Source organism: Trichechus manatus, unplaced genomic scaffold (genome assembly GCF_000243295.1).
Source record: "Trichechus manatus latirostris isolate Lorelei unplaced genomic scaffold, TriManLat1.0 scaffold00109, whole genome shotgun sequence".
NCBI classification, from domain to species: domain Eukaryota; kingdom Metazoa; phylum Chordata; class Mammalia; order Sirenia; family Trichechidae; genus Trichechus; species Trichechus manatus.
The window spans coordinates 9,789,774-9,810,942 of NW_004444045.1; the positions used below are offsets into that span (position 1 = coordinate 9,789,774).

Sequence of the window (21,169 nt, forward strand, 5' to 3'; positions counted from 1 at the left end):
GGAATCATGGCCCAGCCAAACTGATATACACATTTTTGGGGGAAAATAATTCAAACCATGATGCTGGGTAAAGAATTCTTGGCTGGCAGTTGTTTTCATTCAGTATTTTATATATATTGCTCCATTGTCTTCTGGCCTCTAGAGTTTCTGAGGAGAAATCCACACTGATTCTTATGAGAGACCCTTGTAATGTTAGATTGTGTTTTTCTTTTGCTGCTTTCATAATTCTCTCCTTGTCTTTGGTTTTCAAGAATTTTACTAGCCAGTGACATGGAGTTGATCTTTTTATATCTCTTCTGATTGTAGTTCATGTAATTTCCTGTATTTGCAGGCTTGCTTCTCTGCTCAGGTCTGGGAAATTCTCTGTGATTATCTCTTGTAAAATGGTTTCTATGCCTTTATTGTTATGGTCCTCTGGGATTCCAATAATTCTAATGTTAGATTTCTTAATTGAATCCCACATTTCCTTCTGAGTTTGTCCACTTTTTTTTTCTTTTCTCTTGAAACTTGATAAGTTCAGTTATTGTGTCTTCTATTTCATGTATTCTATCTTCTGTCTGTTCGACTCTGTTTTTGAGTGTTTCTCTTGCTTTTTCTAATTGAGTTGTTTCATTCTTCAGTTCCTATAGTTGTCTTTCATTTTTTTTTGTTGTTGTTATTGATGATGATGTTTTCAGTTTCCTTGCTGAGTCTCTCATTTTGTTCCTGCATTTGTTTCCTGATCTCCACTACTTTGTTTTCTGTATGCTTTTTTGCTTTCTTTAAACATATGTGGCACCATAGTCTGAAAATTATCAATTGTTTGCATTAGTCTGGCCTCCACAGGAGAAATTTCCTCTTCATGTTTTGCTTTTGATTGTTCCTTCTTCTTTTGTGATTTTGTGTGTTTTACTATTTTTTGTTGGACTTTGACACTTTGTATGTGTGCGTGTATTACAATTTTATGTTCTGATTTTTGTGGGAAAATTTTCTGATTGGGCACCCTGGTGGCACAGCAACCAAGGCCCAGCTGCCAACTGAACGCTGAGGCCCACACCCACCTTCTGCTCCTCAGGAGTAAGATGTGGCAGCTCACCTCCGCAAAGATTCACAGCCCTGGGAACCCCACAGGGAATCTCCGTTCTGCCCCACAGGGTCGCCAGGAGTCAGAATCGACCCAGCAGCAGTGGGCTTGGTATATTCTCCTGAGAACCTTTAGAGGGCATTCTTATCCTTAGGTTTTTTTTCAGTGCTGACTGAGGTCTGAATGCTTGATCTCTAGAATTCAGTGTGCATGCACAGTTTGGGGGGGTTTGAGCTGGTCGCAGACTCTTACGTAAGTGATGGGGCTTGACTTTATCGAAGCAAAGGTGAAGGGCTCTTTTTGTCTTTCCCTCATGGGTGCTCCTTCACAGGCTTTCATGTGGTGTTGTGCTATGGGCAGGGAGCTAGCTGTTTCCTTCTGTGTCACTGTCTGAAGTATTCCCCTCGCCCTGCTGCCGTTGCAGTTCCTCCCAGTCCTACTGCCCGTCTGTCTCAGACCTCAGCAAGATTTAACAGCCGTCTCTTTTGGTGCCATGGCCTCCCTTTCCCCCCTCCCAATTGCTTGGCCCGTGAATTCCCATGGCCAATTTGCGCCGCCTTAAAAAATTGGACTATCGCTTCCTCAGATTAGCTCCCTTTCTGTGTTCCCTGTTTGGGGTGTTGCCCAGTGCTGTCCCAAAATGGCTATGATAAGTGAGTGCTCATGATGTTAGTGGATAGGTTCTGCCAGTTTCTGTGAAGTCCCTGCTTCTCCTCTCCCCGACTCCTGGACTCACCCTGACTTTCCAATGCCTCAGTTGCCATCCAGAGTTCTGAGAGCTTAGTCTGTGATTGTTTTTATTCCTTGTTCAGTGGGTTAGTTGCTGAGGGAGTAAATGGGGGCGTCCACTCACTTCACCATCTTGCTCCATCTCAAAAGCAAAATATTTTGAAAGGAGGCCATTCATTGATTTTAAGTATGTTGAATACTTCTATTGGAAAATAAAACATTATGTGAAAAATATATAGTAATAACATTTTTTTTTCCTTTTTAGCCTGTATATGCAAACAGATTTCCAGTATCAACCTATGCAGCCAAGCAACCTCAACAGTTCCCATCAAGGTCTGAAGTGAATTTGTTTAGATTACTTGATCTGAATAAAAAACAAGAGTTAATATCTAATAATTTCCTTTATATTTTAATTTAATTTTGGACAGGGTATTTATTGCCAACAGTTTAGAGATCACTATTTGAAGAAAAGCTTTTGAGGAACTTTCGTGTAAGTTTAGTCATATTAGTACAATGTGAAAATGAAACTTAAGGAAACTTGAGTGAGACATACATTAAACTGCTGCCGCAGCCTTTGGTGTGCTTAAGATTCAGAAGCAAGGATCTTTAAAATAACCAGCAATAGGAAATCAGATGGTTTGAACCAGCTTTCCCATTTAGAACAGCTAGAAAAGCTAGACAGTGTAAGAAAACGTGTGTTTGAAGGCATCAGAGAGCTACCAACAAATGGAAGAATTATAGGGCTAAGGTCCAGAACAGGAAGGAAACCAGAGATGAGCCCACCTTTGGGGCCACTTTTCTGTCTTCAGTGTGTCTTCCTGTTCTGAAAGTGACAACTGAGAGGCTAGGAAGCTAAGGAGAGCTTTCAACAAACTCCCAGGGCAGACGAGGCAAAACTTGGAATCTTGCAAAGGAGAAGGTACCCTGGCAAACATCTCAGACTTTGTGTTGGGACCCAGGGATAAGGGTAAACTAGAGCCTCAACTTATTTCTACAACTTTTCATTGACTCTCAATCAAAAAGCCAGGCATGTAAGAAAAGAAAATGGGACTAAAACCAAGAAAAACAACAGATCATAGAAATAGATTCAGAGGGCATCCAGTTAATAGAGTTATCAGACGTGGACTTAAAATACCTATGAGAAATATGTCTATGGAATTAAAAGTCGAGATTGGGAATTTTAGCAGAGGACTGTGTTTGTTGTTGTTAGGTGCCATCAAGCTAGTTCTGACTCATAGTGACCCCTATGTACAACAGAATGAAACACTGCCCAGTCCTGTGCTATCCTCATAATCATTGTTACTCTTGAGCCCATTGTTGCAGCCACTGTGTCAATCCATTCTGCAGAGGACTAGAAAGCTATAAAAAAAAATTACACAGAAATTCCAAAACTGAAAAATACAAGAGGTGAAATTAATAACTCAGTGGATGGGTTTAAAATCAGCAGGAAAGGAGAAAATTTATTACATTTTACATCACATAAAATGCACCTCCCCCTAATAAAATAACAACAACAACAACAAAAAAGCCCTTCAAATTACAATGGGATTGCAACACTGAGGAATGTCCGCATGTATAATCTTTATTATCCAATAATAGTACATTGAAATGCAACTGAGGATCAAGAGAAGAATACATAAATTTTGAGGCAAATATTCAGCAAGGAGTGTACTAGTGTATTACTGGAGTAGAGCAGGGGTCTATCTATGGAAAATGGCACCTGTGGCAATTAGTTTTAAATTGCTGAATGATCTCTCACAGCTGGTGATGGAAAGTGCAGTGGCCAGTAGAAGCTTCTCATTAGTGTTCTCCTCAAGCGGCACCCAGGGCACGTGCCCTGCCTGCCATACCTTAGTTACGCCTCTTGAGTAGAGGTATACTAAAATTGAATGAAAAGGTTTATGAAGGTGTCCACAGTTAAAGTATGAGGATAAAGATAGACAGATGGAGAAGTAATAGCAAATTTGATTTCCAGACTGGTTATTATGATTGAGGTTAACTGGAAGTTTAGCTTTGTATTTGTAAGCATAGAGGTATGTTTTTACCTAGCAATAATTTGCTGCCCTTCAATTCTAGCAGCACAAGAAGCACTTAATTCCCTTAGTGTCCTGCATGTGTCTGTTATAATTTGGCTTTACAATATCATGTGCTATTCTTTTTAAAAACTTATGAATTAGAACCTCCATGCCACAACGTTGTTGATATAGAGTAACATTAATTTAAAGTGGGAAGTAGTTATTCCATTTTAGACTCTGACTGGAGCCCTTATGAATGTCATTGTTATAAAACTGTTTCAACTGCCTTGTCAGAGAAGAATATTATGAATTCTAAAATCAAGGATTGTAGATTAGTGGTATTTACAGTACCAGTTAGATACGAAATAAGATCTATGCAGGTCTGGTAACAAAGTATGAATTAATGAATATTAATATGAATAGGGAGCCTTGGTGGCATAGTGGTTAAGAGCTCAGCCTGCCAACCAAAAGGTCTGCAGTTTGAATCCACCAGCCACTCCTTAGAAACGCTATGGGGCAGTTCTACTCTGTCCTGTAGGGTCACTATGAGTCAGAATCGACTCCATGGCAACAGGTTTGGTTGTTTTGGCTTAGTATAAATAGCATATTAATAGTGATCTCAGAATATAAAGTAGCCTCAACTGTTGTCAGGGATGCTATGGATGGTGTTGTGTTGAGCTTGTATTGGATATGATGTTATTGCATTCAGTATTAAACTATTAACTGTCTTTTTTCCCCCCTTCACAGACCACCTCCACCACAACCGAAAGTATCATCTCAGGGAAATTTAATTCCTGCTCGTCGTGCTCCTGCACCTCCTTTGTATAGTTCTGTTACTTGATTTTTTCCCTTTCCTTTTTCCGATGTCTTCAGGGAACTGAGCTAATACTATTTTTATTTTCCTGATATACCTTTCTTCCTGCTGCAACTATGAATGGAAACAAACTACCACAAAAAAAATACTAACACAGAAAGACAGGAACTAAGTAGTGGGAGTTGAGAAATATAAGGAAATGCATTAAAGCCAGGGAATTTGGGAAAATGTTTCTGTTTCATCACTGAATAATCATTATTAGGTCATCTATGTGGTTAATGCACTTAACATGGATTATGTTATTCTGAATATGTGATTGTAATGATTCTCAAATTAACTGTATTAGATTAAGTTTTGTCATTGTGTGCTTAAATGTTATTCTGAATTTTTGACTTCAGTTATTATTAATGTAGATTCTGGTTGAACAGGTGATAATCTAATACCTGTGAAAATGGACTAATTAGCTACCAGTAATGTTTTTCATCTTGCATGGAGTAACAATCATCATTGTTATCTTCAGAAGATTGCACAAGATCCACAACTATGATGTCATAATATTTTTTAAAAGATTAAGATACTCTAAAAGCATGTGTGTTTGTATTCACACAGTTATTAGCTCCATTTTTATGAACTTCAGCTATAGACAATGAATATTAGAAAAGTTAATTTAATATTAGAATTTCTATTATGAATCATGTTAAAGCATGGGATCCTTTTACAATAGCATAATTATTTTAAATAAATTATAAGATTTAAGGTACGAAGTATTTAATAGAGCTAATCTGATATTCTGTTGATTCATGGCTATAATAAAGCACGAAAAATTATAATATTTTAATCAGTTGAGCTGTTACGACACTACTTAAGAATTTCATGAGCACTTTAAAATTAAGTCTAAAATCTGAATTTTCAAAGTTTGCTATTAATATCATTTAGAATGTTTACATTTACTAAGGTGTGCTGGATTATGTCTTTGTTGCCACTAATATTTTCAAAGAAACTAGGCTGGAGAAAGGAAGGAAGAAAAGATTTTCTTTTTTTAGATAAGTACAAAAAAGTTAGTGTGGTATCTGTGAGTTATCTTCCAACCTGTGTTAAAAAATGAATTGTTCCTATGGAAGAAATGATATGGACATTACAATTTTAAACAGTAAAATTTTTCATAACCTTTGATAATAAAGTTTAATAATAGGTTTATTAACTGAATTTCATTAGTTTTTCAAAGAAATTGGTTTGTGTATATATACATATGCAAATATAACATTTACAATAAATAAAATACTTGAAAATCTGTTTTATGTCTCTCAGTAACTTCCTAAAGACTCAAGTATTTATTATTAAAATATTATTCTTTTAGATAAGAGACTAGTTAAACTTTTACAGATATTAGCTCACTAGTTTTTCAGACTTACCCAAATTTTGCACAATGGCTTTTTATTTTTGAAGGAAAACAGATTAGTTTTGAAGAAAGCAGAATATTTCAGTTCTCTGAAGATAACTCATTAGGTCATTGATCAGGTACATGTTAAAAATAATGAAAATCTCAAATGAAGGTCTCTTCATTTCAGTTTAAATCTCTGAATGAATGCATATAAGAATGAAAACATTTATGCCTTTCACTCATATAACTTCAGTTTTTACAATTGTAATGCATATCACTGAAATTTTACAGCTGGTAATGTATTAACTATGTAACTTAAAAGCTTTCTTAGGTAATTCCTTGGATCTTTGAATATTGAGAAAGTTTTTCTAAAAAATTGTTTGATCAATCTGAACTTTTATATTTAAATATATTTTATGTAGTGTTCACTTAAGTTTGTCCTTGATTTCTTTCTGATTGCTGTTAAAAATTGTGAAATTTCTTGGTCATGGATGCCACTTCAATATCTGAAAGTAATAAAGGGCTTCCTTGCCATCTGCTGAAGAATGTTTTAATAATCAAAGACAAATTATATGTAAGTTTGATATCACTGTTTGACTGTATGCTTACAAACTTGTTCAGAGCATTGCATTTTCCTTTTCTGTCAAGGAAATGGCAGGTACTCTAACCATATGGTTAAGCACAATCCGGGTTTTCTAAGCACAAATCAGATTTTATTAAATTCCATAAATAATGAAACTCTACCATGTTGCAAGCACTACATTAGATACTGTGGTAAATAAGTGATAGATAGGACATGCTTCTTGCTCTTTAGAAGTGTAACATCTACACATATACACAAGCCATATACACAAGTAAGTATAGTATAACATCTGCTGTATTGAAGATTTAAACAGAAAAGGTTGAGGAGAGGGAAAGAGCAAAGAAATGAGAGAACTAGAAGTCTGTCATTCAAAATTGAAGAGTCTAAGATAGCATGCACTATAAAGAAGCTCTGGTGACGCAAACTGTTAAGCACTTGACTGACAACTGAAACACTGGGGATTAGAATCCACCAAGCCACTCCGTGGGACAAAGACCTGGCACTATGTCTCCATAAAGATTAAAGCCAAGGAAACCCATTGGGGAAGTTCTACTCTGTCACATGGGGTCACTGAGTCAGGACCAATTCAACGGCACCTAACAACAAACACATATTATAGTTATTCTTCTAATTGCTGTTAAGCGAAGTGAAACCAATTTTTGGTTCTACTGCTGCCTAAAAGCAGTGTTAGTCTAGCATTGTTTGTTTCTGTTGAGATAACAAGTTAGGTGTATTTTTTTGGTTGCTGTGTTTTTGCTCATGCTAATATTTTTTTTCAGGTTTAGACTGCTCTGTTGAAATCTTACGCATTGCATTTGTAAAATTTCATCTCACTGTAGATGTGTCAACTCCCCAGGTTAGCTTTCCTGTGTTCCCACGATGCCTTTTAGTTTGTGTGTGTGCCTGTCCCTTTAATTAATTAATATGCGAGATTAATTCATTCTTTGGTATTTGAAAAGAGTTAAAATACTGTCAGTACATATAGATGGAAACTGGGGTAGGATGGGTGTCTTAGGCTGGGTTCTCTAGAGAAGAAAAATCAGTGAAGTGTGTACATTGTATATATATATATACATATATATATCCATACATTTATAGGGAGCCCTGGTGGCACATTGGTTAAACGTTCAGCTGCTAACTAAAAGGTTGGCAGTTCGAATCCATCAGCTGCTCCTTGGAAACCCTATGGGGCAGTTCTACTCTGTCCTATAGGGTCACTATGAGTCAGAATCGTCTAGATGGCAACAAGTTTTTTTGGTATATATACATAGATTTATCTCAAGGAAATGGCTTACATGGTTGGAGAGGCTGACAAGACCCAAGTCCGTGCGTGAGGCATCTGCCTGGAGGCATCTCCTGACTCACGTAGCTGCAGGGGCTGGTGAACCCAAGATCCACAAGTCAGATGGCAGGCTGTTGGCTCACGGGCTGCGAAGGCTGACAAATCCAAGATGGGCAGGTAAGATGGCAGGCTGCTGGCCCAAGTCCCAAGAACTGGAGGTCAGATGCTGACGGGCTGAATGCAGGATTCCAAGCAGAGCAAAAGCCAGTGAGCTTTGTCAGAAAGTCCATATATATTGGATGCAGGCCACACCCCTAAGAGAACACCCTTTCAACTGACTGGCTACTCATAGCAGATCTCATCCTAGAGGTGATTACATCAGAGCTCATCATGGAGGTGATTACATCACTGCATAACCTCCAAACTACATAACTTCCAAACCACTAAGAATCATGACCCAGCCAAGTTGACACATAACGTTAATGTAAAGTCCACCCCGTCAACTTTGCACCTGTACACATCTACTTAAACCATACATAATCTCTGAATAAAGAGAACTATAAAGTCATATTGTGCCTAATATGATACAGCTAACACGTGTACAATCAAAAATGCACTAGCCCTGTTTACATCTTATATTTTATAAGTGAAGAAAAAAATATTTGATGCACACATACAAGGAAGAAATACTCATAACAATTAGAATCCTCATTTTTGCAACTGACTGCATGGTTGTAACTGGTATTTAGAAGTACCTTTTTCCACCACCCATTCCATATTCCCTTTGCTCTCAGCAATCAACCTCAGCTGGTCGTGGTTCTTGCCTGATGGGGTGACCCAAACCTTCATTCCTGAAGGATCTGGGCCATTAGTAGTCATGTCGGAATTGGGTTGCTATGGTTTTCCATTGACTTTAATCACAGAGCATGGTAGTACTAAGATGCCCTAAGGGGGCTCCTGTTTTCCTCACATACTCTCTTTTACCTCAAGTATGTAGTATCATTCTGATTTCACCTTGGTAATCAGGATCAGTGACATCAGCCAACATGGTAACTTCCTTCTTTGCCTGTTGATCCAGAGGCATGAGGATCCCAAAGTGGCTGGGTGGCATTCTTAACTTCGAGTTCAGTGGAATCAATGTGTCTCTTGGTGACAACATTCCTCCCTTTGGAACTAAGACTCTAGACCCACAGAGCATAGGGTCACGGGGACAGGAAGCAAAAAATTTGTGAGTGGGTCACTAGGGGTAATAGTAATGCCACTCCCATTTCCACCCCTTGATTCCTGGACTTATGAATCCTGGATATGGGAGAAACAGAACCATGTATCTGATGCTGGTTTAAAGCATATACAGCCTTCTAGAGAACATTGCCCCAACCCTGCAAGGTATTGCCACGTAGCTGGCACCGTAATTGTGTCTTTAGAAGGCCATTCCATCATTCTGTAAAGCCAGCTGCTTCAGGATGATGGGGAACATGGTAAAACCAGTGAATTCCATGAGCACATGTCCATTTTGCACTTCATTTTCTGTGAAGTGAGTCACTTGATAGAAGGTGATGCTGTGTGAGATACTATGACAGTGGATAAGGATTCTGTAAGTCCATGGATAGTAGTTTTGGCAGAAGCATTGCATGCAGGGAAGGCAAATCTGTATCCAGAGTAAGTGTCTATTCCAGTAAGAACAAAATGCTGCCCTCTCCATGCTGGAAGTGGTCCAATGTAATCTACCTGCCACCAGGCTGCTGGCTGATCACCTTGAGGAATGATGCCATATTGGGGACTCAGTGTCTCTGCTTCTGGCAGACTGGGCACTCAGCAGTGGCTGTAGCCAAGTCAGTTGTAGTGAGTGGAAGTCTTATGTTGCTGAGCCCATCCATAACCTCCATCCCTGCCACCATGGCCACTTTGTTCATGAGCCCATTGAGCAATGATGGGAATGGCTAGGGAAAGAGGATGACTTGTTTCCACTGAAAATGTCATTCTATCCACTTGATTGTTAAAATCCTCCTCTGCTGAGGTCATCCTTTGGTGAGCATTCACATACGACACAAATGTCTTCAATTCTCTGGCCCATTCAGAGAGATCTACCCATATATCTCTTCCCTATACCTCCTTGTCCCAATTTTCCAATCACATTCCTTCCAAGTTCCTGACCATCCAGCCAAACCATTGGCAACAGTCCATGAATCAGTATACAATTGTACATCTGGCCATTTCTCCTTCCAAGCAAAGTGAACAACAAGGTGCACTGCTTGAAGTTCTGCCCATTGGGAGGATTTCCTTTCATCACTGTCCTTCGGGGAGGTACAAGAAAGGGGCTGCAGTGCTGTTGCTGTCCACTTTTGAGTGGTGCCTGCATATTGCACAGAACCATCTGTAAACCCAGCACGAATTTTCTGTTCCTTAGTCAACCGATTATAAGGAACTCTCCATGAGGCCATAGATGCAGACTAAGAGATGGAAGGTAATGCAAGACAAGTGGAGACCATGAACATTTGGGCCACTTCCTCATGCAACTTGTGCCTTCAGGTCCTGCTCAGGCCCAATCTAGTATATACCACTTCCATTTAATGATGGAGTGCTGCTGTGCATGTCCATCTTTTTGGCTCTGTGGGCCAGACAACACCCAGTACATGATGGGCAGCTTGGGCCACATGGTGACTTGGTAGCCCATGGTTAAGCATTCAGTCTCTACTAAGGCCCAGCAACAAGCCAAAAGCTTTCTCAAAAGGAGAGTGGTTATCTGCAGAGGATGGCAGGGTTTTACTCCCAAATCCTAAGGATCTGCACTGTGATTCACATCTAGGGGCCTGCCAAAGACTCCAAACAGCATCTCTTTCTGCCACAGACACTTCAAGCACCATTGGATCAGCAGATCATACAGCCTAGGTGGCAGAGCCACTTGCACAACAGCAGAGCCTTCTCTTGTTCCGGGCCCCACTCAAAACTAGCAGCTTTTTGAGTCACTTGATAAATAGGCCAAAGTAACACACCCAAATGAGGGATATATTGCCTCCAAAATCCAAAGATGCCCACTAGGCACTGTGCCTCCTTTTCAGTTGTGGGATGGCTGGATGCAATAACTTATCCTTCACTTTAGAAGGAATATCTCAGCATGGTCCACACCACTGGATCCCTAGAAATTTCACTGAGGTGGAAGGCACCTGAATTTTTGTGGGATTAATTTCCCATCCTCTAGCAGGAAAATATTTTACCAATAAGTCTATAGTCATTGACACTTCTTCCTTAGTAGGTCCAATCAGCATAATGTCATCAATGTAATGGACCAGTGTGACATCTTGTGGAAGGGAAAGGTCATTAAGTTCCCTTTGCACTAAACTATGACAGAGGGCTGGAGAGTTGATACACCTCTGAAGTAGGATACTGAAGGTGTATTGCTGGCTTTGCCAGCTGCAGGTAAACTGCTTCTGGTGGTCCTTGGAAACAGGTAGGGTAAAAAAACGATTAGCCAGATCAGTAGCTGCACACGAGGTACCAGGAGATATATTAATTTGCTCGAGCAATGAAACCACATGTGGAATAGCAGCTGCAATTGGAGTCACCACCTGGTTATGTTTTTGATAATCCACTGTCATTCTCCAAGCTCCATCTGTTTTTTGCTCAGGCCAAATAGGCAAGTTGAATGGGGATATGACAGGAATCACCACCTCTGCATCCTTCAAGTCCTTGATGGTGGCAGTAATCTCTGCAACCCCTCCAGGAACATGGTATTGCTTTTGGTTTACTATTTTCCAAGTTGGCTGTTCTAATGGCTTCCACATGGCCTTTTCTATCATAATTGCCCTTACTCTACTTGTCAGGGATCCAATGTGGGGGTTTCACCAGTTGCTGAGTATATCTATTCCAGTTATGCATTCTGGAACTGGGGAAATCACTACAGGTTGGGTTCGGGGACCCACTGGACCTACTGTGAGATGGACATGGGCTAAAGACTCCATTAATAACCTGATCTCCATATGCCTCCACTCTGACTGGTGGGCCACAGTAACAGTTTGGGTCTTCTGGAATTGGTATCAGTTCTGAGCCAGTATCCAGTAATCCCTGAGAAGTCGGATTATTTCCTTTTTCCAAATGAACTATCACTCTTGTAAAAGGCCGTAGATCCCTTTGGGGAAGGCTGGGAGAAAGAAACAGTATAAATTTTGGGGAATGTGAGGGAGGCATTGCAATCTAGAAGGATAAGGCAATGTTCAGGAAGGGCCAGAATTCAGAGTGGCCAAAGCATTGGGGATAGGAGAAAATCAACTGAGTTCTTGATTTAGAAAGTTTTAAATACTGTACTGTGCTGAAGAATTTGGCTACTAATTTTTTTTTAATTGGAAAATACCTACTGTAATTATGAGCAAGAATCTGTCTATCTCATTCACTACACAAATGAATGCATATTCAGTTGTACTAAGTTACTGAAGAAGAGAATGACATCACATAAATTTTAGCTAAGGGCCTGCAGAGAACCCGATGGATTGGAGGAAAAAGTAGACACAGCCTGGTTAAAAAGTGTATTTGGGCAGTGGGTGTGGAAATAGTTATAGTAGGCTCTCTCCAAAAATATCAAAATTTACACACTCTTTCCTTTCTTGGAATTTTTTCACAAACCTGAATAGTTTACTGTCTCAGAAACCCAGCCTTAGTAAATATAAATATATATGTATGTTTGTGTGTATGTGTGTGTGTGTAGTTTTTAATTCAGAAAATATTACGCATTCCCCTTTTAAAGCGCAGAGGAAGCGTCTGAAGGTCCCTAGGTGGACGAAATGGTTTGCTCTTGGCTGGTAACCAAAAATCTGTGGGTTCGAAATCTAGGTGTAACAAAAGGCCTGGTGCTCTGCTTCCACAAAGATTACAGCCAAGAAAACCCTATGGAGCACTGCTACTCTGTAACACATGGGGTCGCAATGAGTCAGAATCAACTCCACAGTCTCAAGACAACAGGAAATACCTGATACAAAGCAAGCGCGATGAATGTGTTAGTTTTTTCAAAGCCATCAACACAAAGCGAACGGTTTGTGGGGGAGATAGCCGCGACAGAGGGGACTAGGGTGGTTGGATAGCTCCAAAACAGCAGCGGGCCATCTGGCTAGGGTGGGTCTCATGGATTTAGCAAAGGGGCGTCCTGTTGTTAAGGCGGGCGCGCGTTGCAGGACGATTAGCAACCGGGCCCTAAATACGTGTGGCATCTGGAGAAGGTCAGCGCACGAACGCGCGCGTAGGCTACGGCGCCCGAGTCGAGCCGCCCAACGGCCGCCCTCTCAGTCCCGGCTCGGAGCCGAGAAGCCGCGCCATGTTCCGCCTAATGATGCTGCTTGCCGGGCCCGGAGGCTTGCTGGCGGCAAGACCCGGTAAGGTAGTGGAGAGAGACCCTGTTATTCCGGTCAGAGGCAGAGGAAGGTTCTTCTTTTTCTTCTGTCAGCCCATACCTGCTTTTGTCAAACTGCCCAACTCCATCCAAAGCCCGAGGTCCCGGCGTCCCTTGGTTCCCCTTGCTCTGTCTCCTTGGAAACGGGGCCTCGTTTGGGTGCTCTGTCGGGAAGGAGAAGAAATAGTAATAACAACAGCAGTTATTATTACTTTAATAAGCTCGAGGACAAACTTCTTAGCCTCTGAATCCGAATTTTGGGCAGCCTTTCTTCAGCCCTGGTGGGAGCTCGGCTGCTAACCAAAAGATCAGCAGTTCGAATCCACCAGTCGCTCCTTAAAAACCCTATGGGGCAGTTCTACTCTGTCTTATAGAGTCGCTATGACTCGAGTCGGAATTGACTCGACGGTAACGGGTTTTCTGCTCAAAGGTAGGCCTGTCACCCACTTCTCAAAACTCTCGGGGAAAAAAAAAATTCTTGTACTCAAAATCTCCTCAGAAGCATCTTGAGCTTCTCTCAAACTACAAGAAACGGACTTTCCTCAATTGCTATTTGTTATAATGTAACTCGTCCTGCAATACAAAAAAATATCCTGTGTCTCCTGTTCTGCAAAGACACATTATGGGAGGATACGAAGAACAGAACATTCAGTCTTCAAAATATTAAAATATGGGAGAGATTTAGATGCAAGTCGAATTTTTTTAATATATTTTCTTATTTCCCTCCCTTTTTACACACTGTTTTGCATCTTGCCATCCCCTGTCAGTACCCTGAGGGTCTTCCCTCTCCCCCCATATTGGCAGTTTTCCACTGTTTGGAGGTATCACAATTTAATTAGCCAGTTCTCTTATTGATGGACTTTTGGATTATTTCTAATCTTTTTACTAGTAACATACATTGGTTTTTAATGTGATCATTCTCAAACTTTTTGAATTCAGGACTCTTTTACACATTTACACATTATTGAGATTCTCAAAGAACTTTTGTTTATGTGGGTTTATATCTATCATGCTAGAAATTAAAATTGAGAAATTTAAGAATTGTTATTAATTAAAAAATAACAGTAATAGACCTATTACTTGTTAACAAATAACACATTTTAAAAATACAATAACTAGTTTCCAAAACAAAACAAAATAAGAAGAGTGGCATTGTTTTACATTTTTCCAAGCCTCTTTAATGTCTGGCTTAATAGAAGATAACTAGATTCTCATATCTGCCTCTGCGTTCAGTCTGTTTTGATACGTTGTTTCATTTGAAGTATCTGAAGAAAACCCAGCCTATGTAATTAGAAAAGGGAGAAGTGTTTATTTATATTTTTTTATTGTACTTTAGATGGTTTACAGAACAAACTAGCTTCTCATTAAACAGTACACATATTGTTTTATGGCATTGGTTAACAACCCCATGACATGTCAACACACTCCCTTCTGGACCTTGGGTTGCCTACTACCAGCTTCCCTGTTCCCTCCTGCCTTCTAGTCCTTGCCCCTGGGCTGGTGTGCCTGTTTAGTCTCGTTTTGTTTTATGGACCTGCCTAATATTTGGCTAAAGGGTGAATCTCAGGAGTGACTTCAGTACTGAGCTAAAAGGGTGTCCAGGGCCCATACTCTTGGGGTTTCTCCAGTCTCTTTCAGGCCACTAAGTCTGGTCCTTTTTGTGAGTTAGAATTTTGTTCTACATTTTTCTCCAGCTCCGTCCGGGACCCTCTGTTGTGATCCCTGTCAGAGCAGTCAGTGGAGGTAGCGGGGCGCCATCTAGTTGTACTGGACTCAGTCTGGTGGAAGTTGTGGTAGTTGTGGTCCATTAGTGCTTTGGACTAATCTTTGCCTTGTGTCTTTAGTTTTCTTCATTCTCCCTTGATCCAGAAGGGGTGAGACCAGTGGAGTATCTTAGATGGCCGCTCACAGGCTTTAAAGACACCAGACACTACTCACCAATGTAGAATGTAGAATATTTTCTTTATAAACTATGTTATGCCAGTTGAGCTAGATGTTCCCCGAGACCGTGGTCCCCACAGCTGTCAGCCCAGTAATTTGGTCCCTCGGAGTTTGGATGTGTCTATGGAGCTTCCATGACATAGCCTTGTACAAGTTGTGCTGGCTTCAAAAAGGGAGAGCATTTTAATACTCTTTTCAGATAATTGTGGATATTCTTTGATACTACACCAAAACTTGACAAATGGTAAAGATTAGTTTCAGTGTAGAATCTCAACCTGTATGAATAAACTTTTCTTAATATGCTGCTTTAAAATCCACTGCTCTGTTTTACGCTTTGAATGGATCTTTTACCCATGCATGGTTTTGAAACATCATGCATTGGTCTTCTGGAACATATATGCTCACTCAGCTATGCTGATTTTCCAAATATTGACACATTTCATTATAATGTATTAAAAAATCACATTTGTCAATTTCATTACCCATCTTGTCAGAAAAGTCTTTGAATGCCAGGAAGTTCTCAAGCTCGCAGTGGCAAATATGTTTTCCAAAATTCAAATCTTCAGGTGAAAGCAATAAATATCATCAGTTGTTTTCCCTGAAGCAACAAGATCACTGTGTTCATTTTTGAGCCGAAGTCTGAATAACCATAGTTTGTCAGTCTTTGTTTCAAGGAAAAATGGTATTCCATGAAAAAAGTGGCTATTTCAGTTCACAACTCAAATAATCATACAGCTGCTTTTCCGAGAGACAACCACTGTGTATGCAACCCATTTCATATACTCCAGGGTCAAAATTTAGTAAAATTAATCTTATCCTGCTTCATGAAGAACATTTAAAAGTAAATCTGGCTTTTTTTTTCCCCACTTGTGAGTGCCTGGCAGTGAAGAATATGATGACTCGCAGTATCGTTGGTTTCCACTGTCTTAATCGTGCTAAGGCTCTAGCAGTTTTACCCAGCATTACTTCTGTACCATCTGTACTAATATGAACACAGTGAAAATGTCAAATAACTTCTTAGAAGTATTATGAAAATTGTTTTGACCTTGTGGACCTTGGAACCTTGTGGAAGGTTCTTGGGGCCCCCAGGGATCTGTGGATCATATTTGGAGAACCACTGCTCTAAGAATGACCTTGTGTATGTATCATTTTACACGTGTGTATATGGAAGAATAAATTCCCAGAAGTAAAATTGCTGGGTAAGATGGTATGCATTTATAATTTTGATAGATATTGACCATCTTTGGCGTGATCCTTGACTCCTCTATTCCTCTCATACCCAACATCCAATCCATTAGAAAATCCTAGTTGAGCTCTACCTTCAAAATATATCCAGAATACAATCACATCGTGCCACCTCCACAGCCACTTCTACCACTCTGATCCAAGCCACCACCACCTCTCTCGTGGATTATTACTGCAATTTCTTCTTAATTGGTAGTCTTGCTCTCCATATCTATTCTCAACCCAGCAGCCAGAGTGATCCTATAAAATGTATACTCCAACCCTCCAATGGCATGTCAAATGAAAGTAAAAACCTAAGTTCTTAAAAGTCTTACAAGGCCTTACACAATCTTCTTTACCCTCATGTTCTCCCTTGACCCATCCCCTCATATTCTTTTTGCTCATTACAATACTGGCTTGGCCTCTTTGCTGTTCTTGGGAACATGAAAGGATTTGCATATGCAGAAGAATAAAGTTGGACCCTACTTTGGACCTACTTAACCAAATCAAACCAAACCCATTGCTGTCAAGTTGATTCCGACTCATAGCAACCCTATAGGACAGAGTAGAACTACTCCATAGGGTTTCCAAGGAGCAGCTGCTGGATTTGAACTGCTGACCTTTTGGTTAGCACCCAGCCTCTTAACCACTTCGTGACCAGGGCTCCTGGACCTACCTAGGTCTCCTTTAATTTCTTTCAGCAGTGTTTCATAGTTTACAGTGTACAACTCATTCACCTCCTTGGTTAAATTGAATCCTAAGTATTTTATTCTTTTAAATGCTATTATAAATGGAATTGTTTTCTTAATTTAGTTTTTGGATTGTTCATTGTTGGTGTATAGAAACACAACTGATGGTTCTCTGTTGCTCTTGTACCCTGTCATTTGCTGAATTTGTGTATTAATTCTAGTAACATTCTTGTGGAATCTTTGGGATTTTCTATATATAAAATCATGTCATCTGTGAATATAGTTTTACTTCTTCCTTCCAATTTGGATGATTTGTCTTTTTTCTCTCTCTTTTTTACCTAATTGCTTTGGCTAGAACTGCCAGTACAATGTGGCATTACCCATTGCTGTCAAGTCGATTCCAACTCATAGCGAAGTGGAATAGCAGTGATGAAAGCAAGCATTCTTGTCTTGTTCCTGGTCTTAATGTGTGATGTTAGCTCTGGATTTTTTTGTAAATGCCCTTTATCATGTTGAGGATTTTCCCTTCTATTCCTAGTATGCTGAGTGTTATTTTATCATGAGAGGGTATTGATTTTGTCAAATGCCTTTTTCTCATCAATTGAGATGATCATTAGTTTTTTTCTTCCTTCTGTTAATGTGTATATGACATTGATTGATTTTCTTATGTTGAACCACCCTGAGATTCCTGGGATAGATGCCACTTGGTCATGGTTTATAATCTAGATTTTTAAAAAATGTAGTCACACTGTTCAGTCTTTTGTTTTATGACTTCTAGATTTTTAATCACGTTATAAAGGCATTCACATTCTAGGATTTTAAAGGAATTTTCCTATGTGTTTTTATGGTTTCATTTTTTTTGCAATTAAATATTTTACTCTTTGGATACTCTAGTGTATGGAATGAAGGAGGTCCTTGGGTGGCACAAATGGCTAAGTGCTCAACTACTAGCCAAAAGGTTGGCGGTTCAAACCCCCCCAGAGGGGTCTTGGAAGACAGGCCTTGGTGATCTACTTTGGAAAGGTCACAGCCTTGAAAACCCTATGGAGCAGTTCTACTCTGCACACATGGGGTTGCCATGAGTTGGAATTGACTCGATGGCAACTAACAGCATGAAGTAACCCAAAGGTTAGTGGTTCGAACCCACCCAGAGGTGCCCTGGGAGAAAGGTCTGGCAATCTGCTTCCATAAAGATTATAGCCAAAAACTCCCTACAGAGCAATTTTACTCCACACATATGGGGTTGCCATGAGTCAGAATTGACTTGACAGCAAGTTAGGGTTTTTTTTTGTAATGGAGTGAGGATCCAATTTTTTCTAACATGAGCTGTTACCAATAGAGCTGTTAGGAAATTCTTTTTTTTTTTTTGTATGTCTAAAATTTTTTTATTATTGTACTTTAGATGAAGGTTTACAAAACAAATAGTTTCTCATTAAACACTCAGTACACATATTGTTTTATGACATTGGTTAACAACCCCACAACATGTCAACACTCTCCCTTCTCGACCTCGGAGGGCTTTTTTTTTTTTTTTTTGGTGAAAATATACATAGTCAAAGTTACACCATTTCAAAAGTTTTTACATGTGCAAATCAGTGACATCGATTGCAGGAAATTCTTGTATTATGTCTTTAGCAGACGTTTCTCTTAGATATATATGCCTAGGTATGGAATTTGTGTCTTGTTGTTATGTGCATTCAAGTCGATTCCGACTCATAACGACCCTATAGGACAGAGTAAAACTGCCCCATACGGTTTCCAAGGAATGGCTGGTGGATTCGAACAGCTGACCTTTTGGTTAGCAGCCGACCTGTTAACCACTGCACCATCAGGGCTCCATATCTCATAGAGTGTTATTTATCCCTTCTAGGGATTATGCAGTTTTGTTTTGTATTTGCTCTTCAACCCGAGTTGTTCCAGGGAGGGTTTAAAAATACCCAGGGGAAAGTCTGCTTTTTCTCCATAGCAGTTATCATAACTGCTGTCACTTCCGTAAAGATTTACAGCCTTGGAAACCCTATGGGGCAGTTCTGCTTTGTCTTACAGGATCTCTGTGAGACGAGATCACCTTAAAGGTGGTGGGTTTGGTTTTGGGTTATTAAGAGTATTTTTAAATATTGCATTTTCTAATTGTTTAATGCTAGCATAGAAATGCAGTTGATTTTTGTGTATAGATCATATATCTGCAACCTTGCTAAGCTTAATGGTGATAATAAGCTGTTTGACTTTTCTCTATGAACTATATTATTCTATATGAGTAATGACTCTTGAGTTGTTTTCTTTCCAGTCCTTTTTATTTCCTACTTTTTCTTGCCTTACTTCCCTGAAAAGGACTACTAGTTCAATGTTGAATAGAAACGATGACCAGTGTCTTGCCAGAGGTTTTGGTAAATATCCTTTGCTAGGAAATTTCTTTGTTTTGTTTTATTTTTCTCACGTAAATCATTAATAGTGTTGAATTATATCAAATGCTTTATGTGGTAAATTCTATTAATGTGTTTTCTGATTTAAACCACACTTGCATTCCTGAAATGAGCTTGCTTTATCAGATTTAAGAAAAATACTTTACTGGATTTGGCTTGCTATTATTTGGGGTAGTAATTTTACCTCTGTGTTCATAAGTGGGATTGGTCTGTAGGTATCTTTTCTCATGTGCTCCTTGATTGTTTTGGTGTCATAGTTTTACTAATATAGAGTTAATTGGAGAGCTTCCCCTTTTTTTCTGTTCTCTAGAGTATTGTCTATAAGGTAGGGATTGTCTTTTCCTAGAATATTTAGTAAAGTTGCTGCGTTTGGTAATTTATGTAATTTGGCTCATATACATGATTGAACTAAAAAGCATGTTCCTCAGGTGTGTTATTGTTTGTTTTATAGACCTGTCTAACGTTTGGCTAAAGAGTGAACTTCGGTAATGGCTTCAGTTCTGAGTTAAACCAGTGTCTGGGGGCCATAGTCTCAGGGGTTCCTTCCATCTTTGTCAGACCAATAATTCTGGTCTTTTTTTTTTCTGTGAATTTGAAGTTTGTTCTACATTTTCCTCCTGCTGTGTCTGGGACACTTTATTGTGATCCTTGTCAGAGTGGCCAGTGATAGTAGCCAGGCACCATCTAGTTCTGGACTCAGGCTGGTGGAGGCTGTGGTACTTGTGGTCCATTAGTCGTTTGGACTAATACTTCCTTTGTGTCTTCGGTTTTCTTCATTCTCCTTTGCTCTGAACAAGACGGTACCAGTGAATGTATCTTGGATGGCTGCTTGCGAGCTTTTAAGACCCCAGACACTACTCACGAAAGTTGCATGTAGAACATTTTCTTTATGAATTATGTTATGCCAGTTGACCTAGATGACCCCCATGACCGTGGTCTCCAGCCCTCAGCCCCAGGAACTCAGTCCCTCAGTGTGTTTGGATGTGTCTATGAAGCTTCTGTGACTTTGCTTTGGTCAGGTTGTACTGACTTTCCCTATCTTGTGTACTCTTTCCCTTTACCAAAATTAACACTTATCTACTATCTAGCTAGTAATTTCTCCTCCCCAACCCTCTCCTCCCTTGTAACAGTCAAAGATTGTTTCTCTCTGTGCGTAGACCTTTTTTTCAGTTTTTATAATAGTGGTCTCATACAGTATTTGTCCTTTCGTGATTGACTTATTTTACTCACCATAATGCCCTCCAGATTCATCCATGTTGTAAGATATTTCACAGATTCATCATTGTTCTTTATCATTGTGTAGTATTCCATTGTGTGTATGTACCATTATTTGTTTATTCATTCATCTGTTCATGGGCACTTAGGTTGTTTCCATCTTTTTGCTATTGTGAGTAATGCTGCAGTGAACATGAGTATGCATATATGTGTTTGTGTGATGGCTCTTATTTCTCTAGGTTATATTCCTAGGAGTAGATTGCTGGATCATATGGTATTTCTATTTCTAGCTTTTTAAGGAAGCGCTGTATCATTTTACATAGTGGTTGTACCATTTTGCATTCCCACCAGCAATGCATAAGAGTTCCAGTCTCCTTGCAACTTCTCCAACATTTGTTATTTTCTGTTTTTTTTTTTTTTTTGATTAGTGCCA

At 39.6% G+C, this 21,169-nt stretch overlaps 2 protein-coding genes across 2 annotated transcripts in view; both read left to right on the forward strand.

Annotated features, from left to right (window-relative positions):
• Window positions 1-5,479, forward strand: part of ADAM9 (ADAM metallopeptidase domain 9) — a 128,699-nt gene extending 123,220 nt beyond the window's left edge. The window contains exons 21-22 of the mRNA XM_004383416.2: window positions 2,058-2,125; window positions 4,555-5,479. Of these exons, the coding sequence (XP_004383473.1) occupies window positions 2,058-2,125; window positions 4,555-4,648 (162 nt within the window). The 3' untranslated portion in view covers window positions 4,649-5,479. The remainder of the gene's footprint in view (window positions 1-2,057; window positions 2,126-4,554) is intronic.
• A 7,500-nt stretch (window positions 5,480-12,979) lies between these two features.
• ADAM32 (ADAM metallopeptidase domain 32) overlaps window positions 12,980-21,169 on the forward strand; it is a 149,165-nt gene continuing 140,975 nt past the window's right edge. The window contains exons 1-2 of the mRNA XM_004383432.1: window positions 12,980-13,227; window positions 19,430-19,485. Coding sequence (XP_004383489.1) covers window positions 12,980-13,227; window positions 19,430-19,485 — 304 coding nt within the window. The remainder of the gene's footprint in view (window positions 13,228-19,429; window positions 19,486-21,169) is intronic.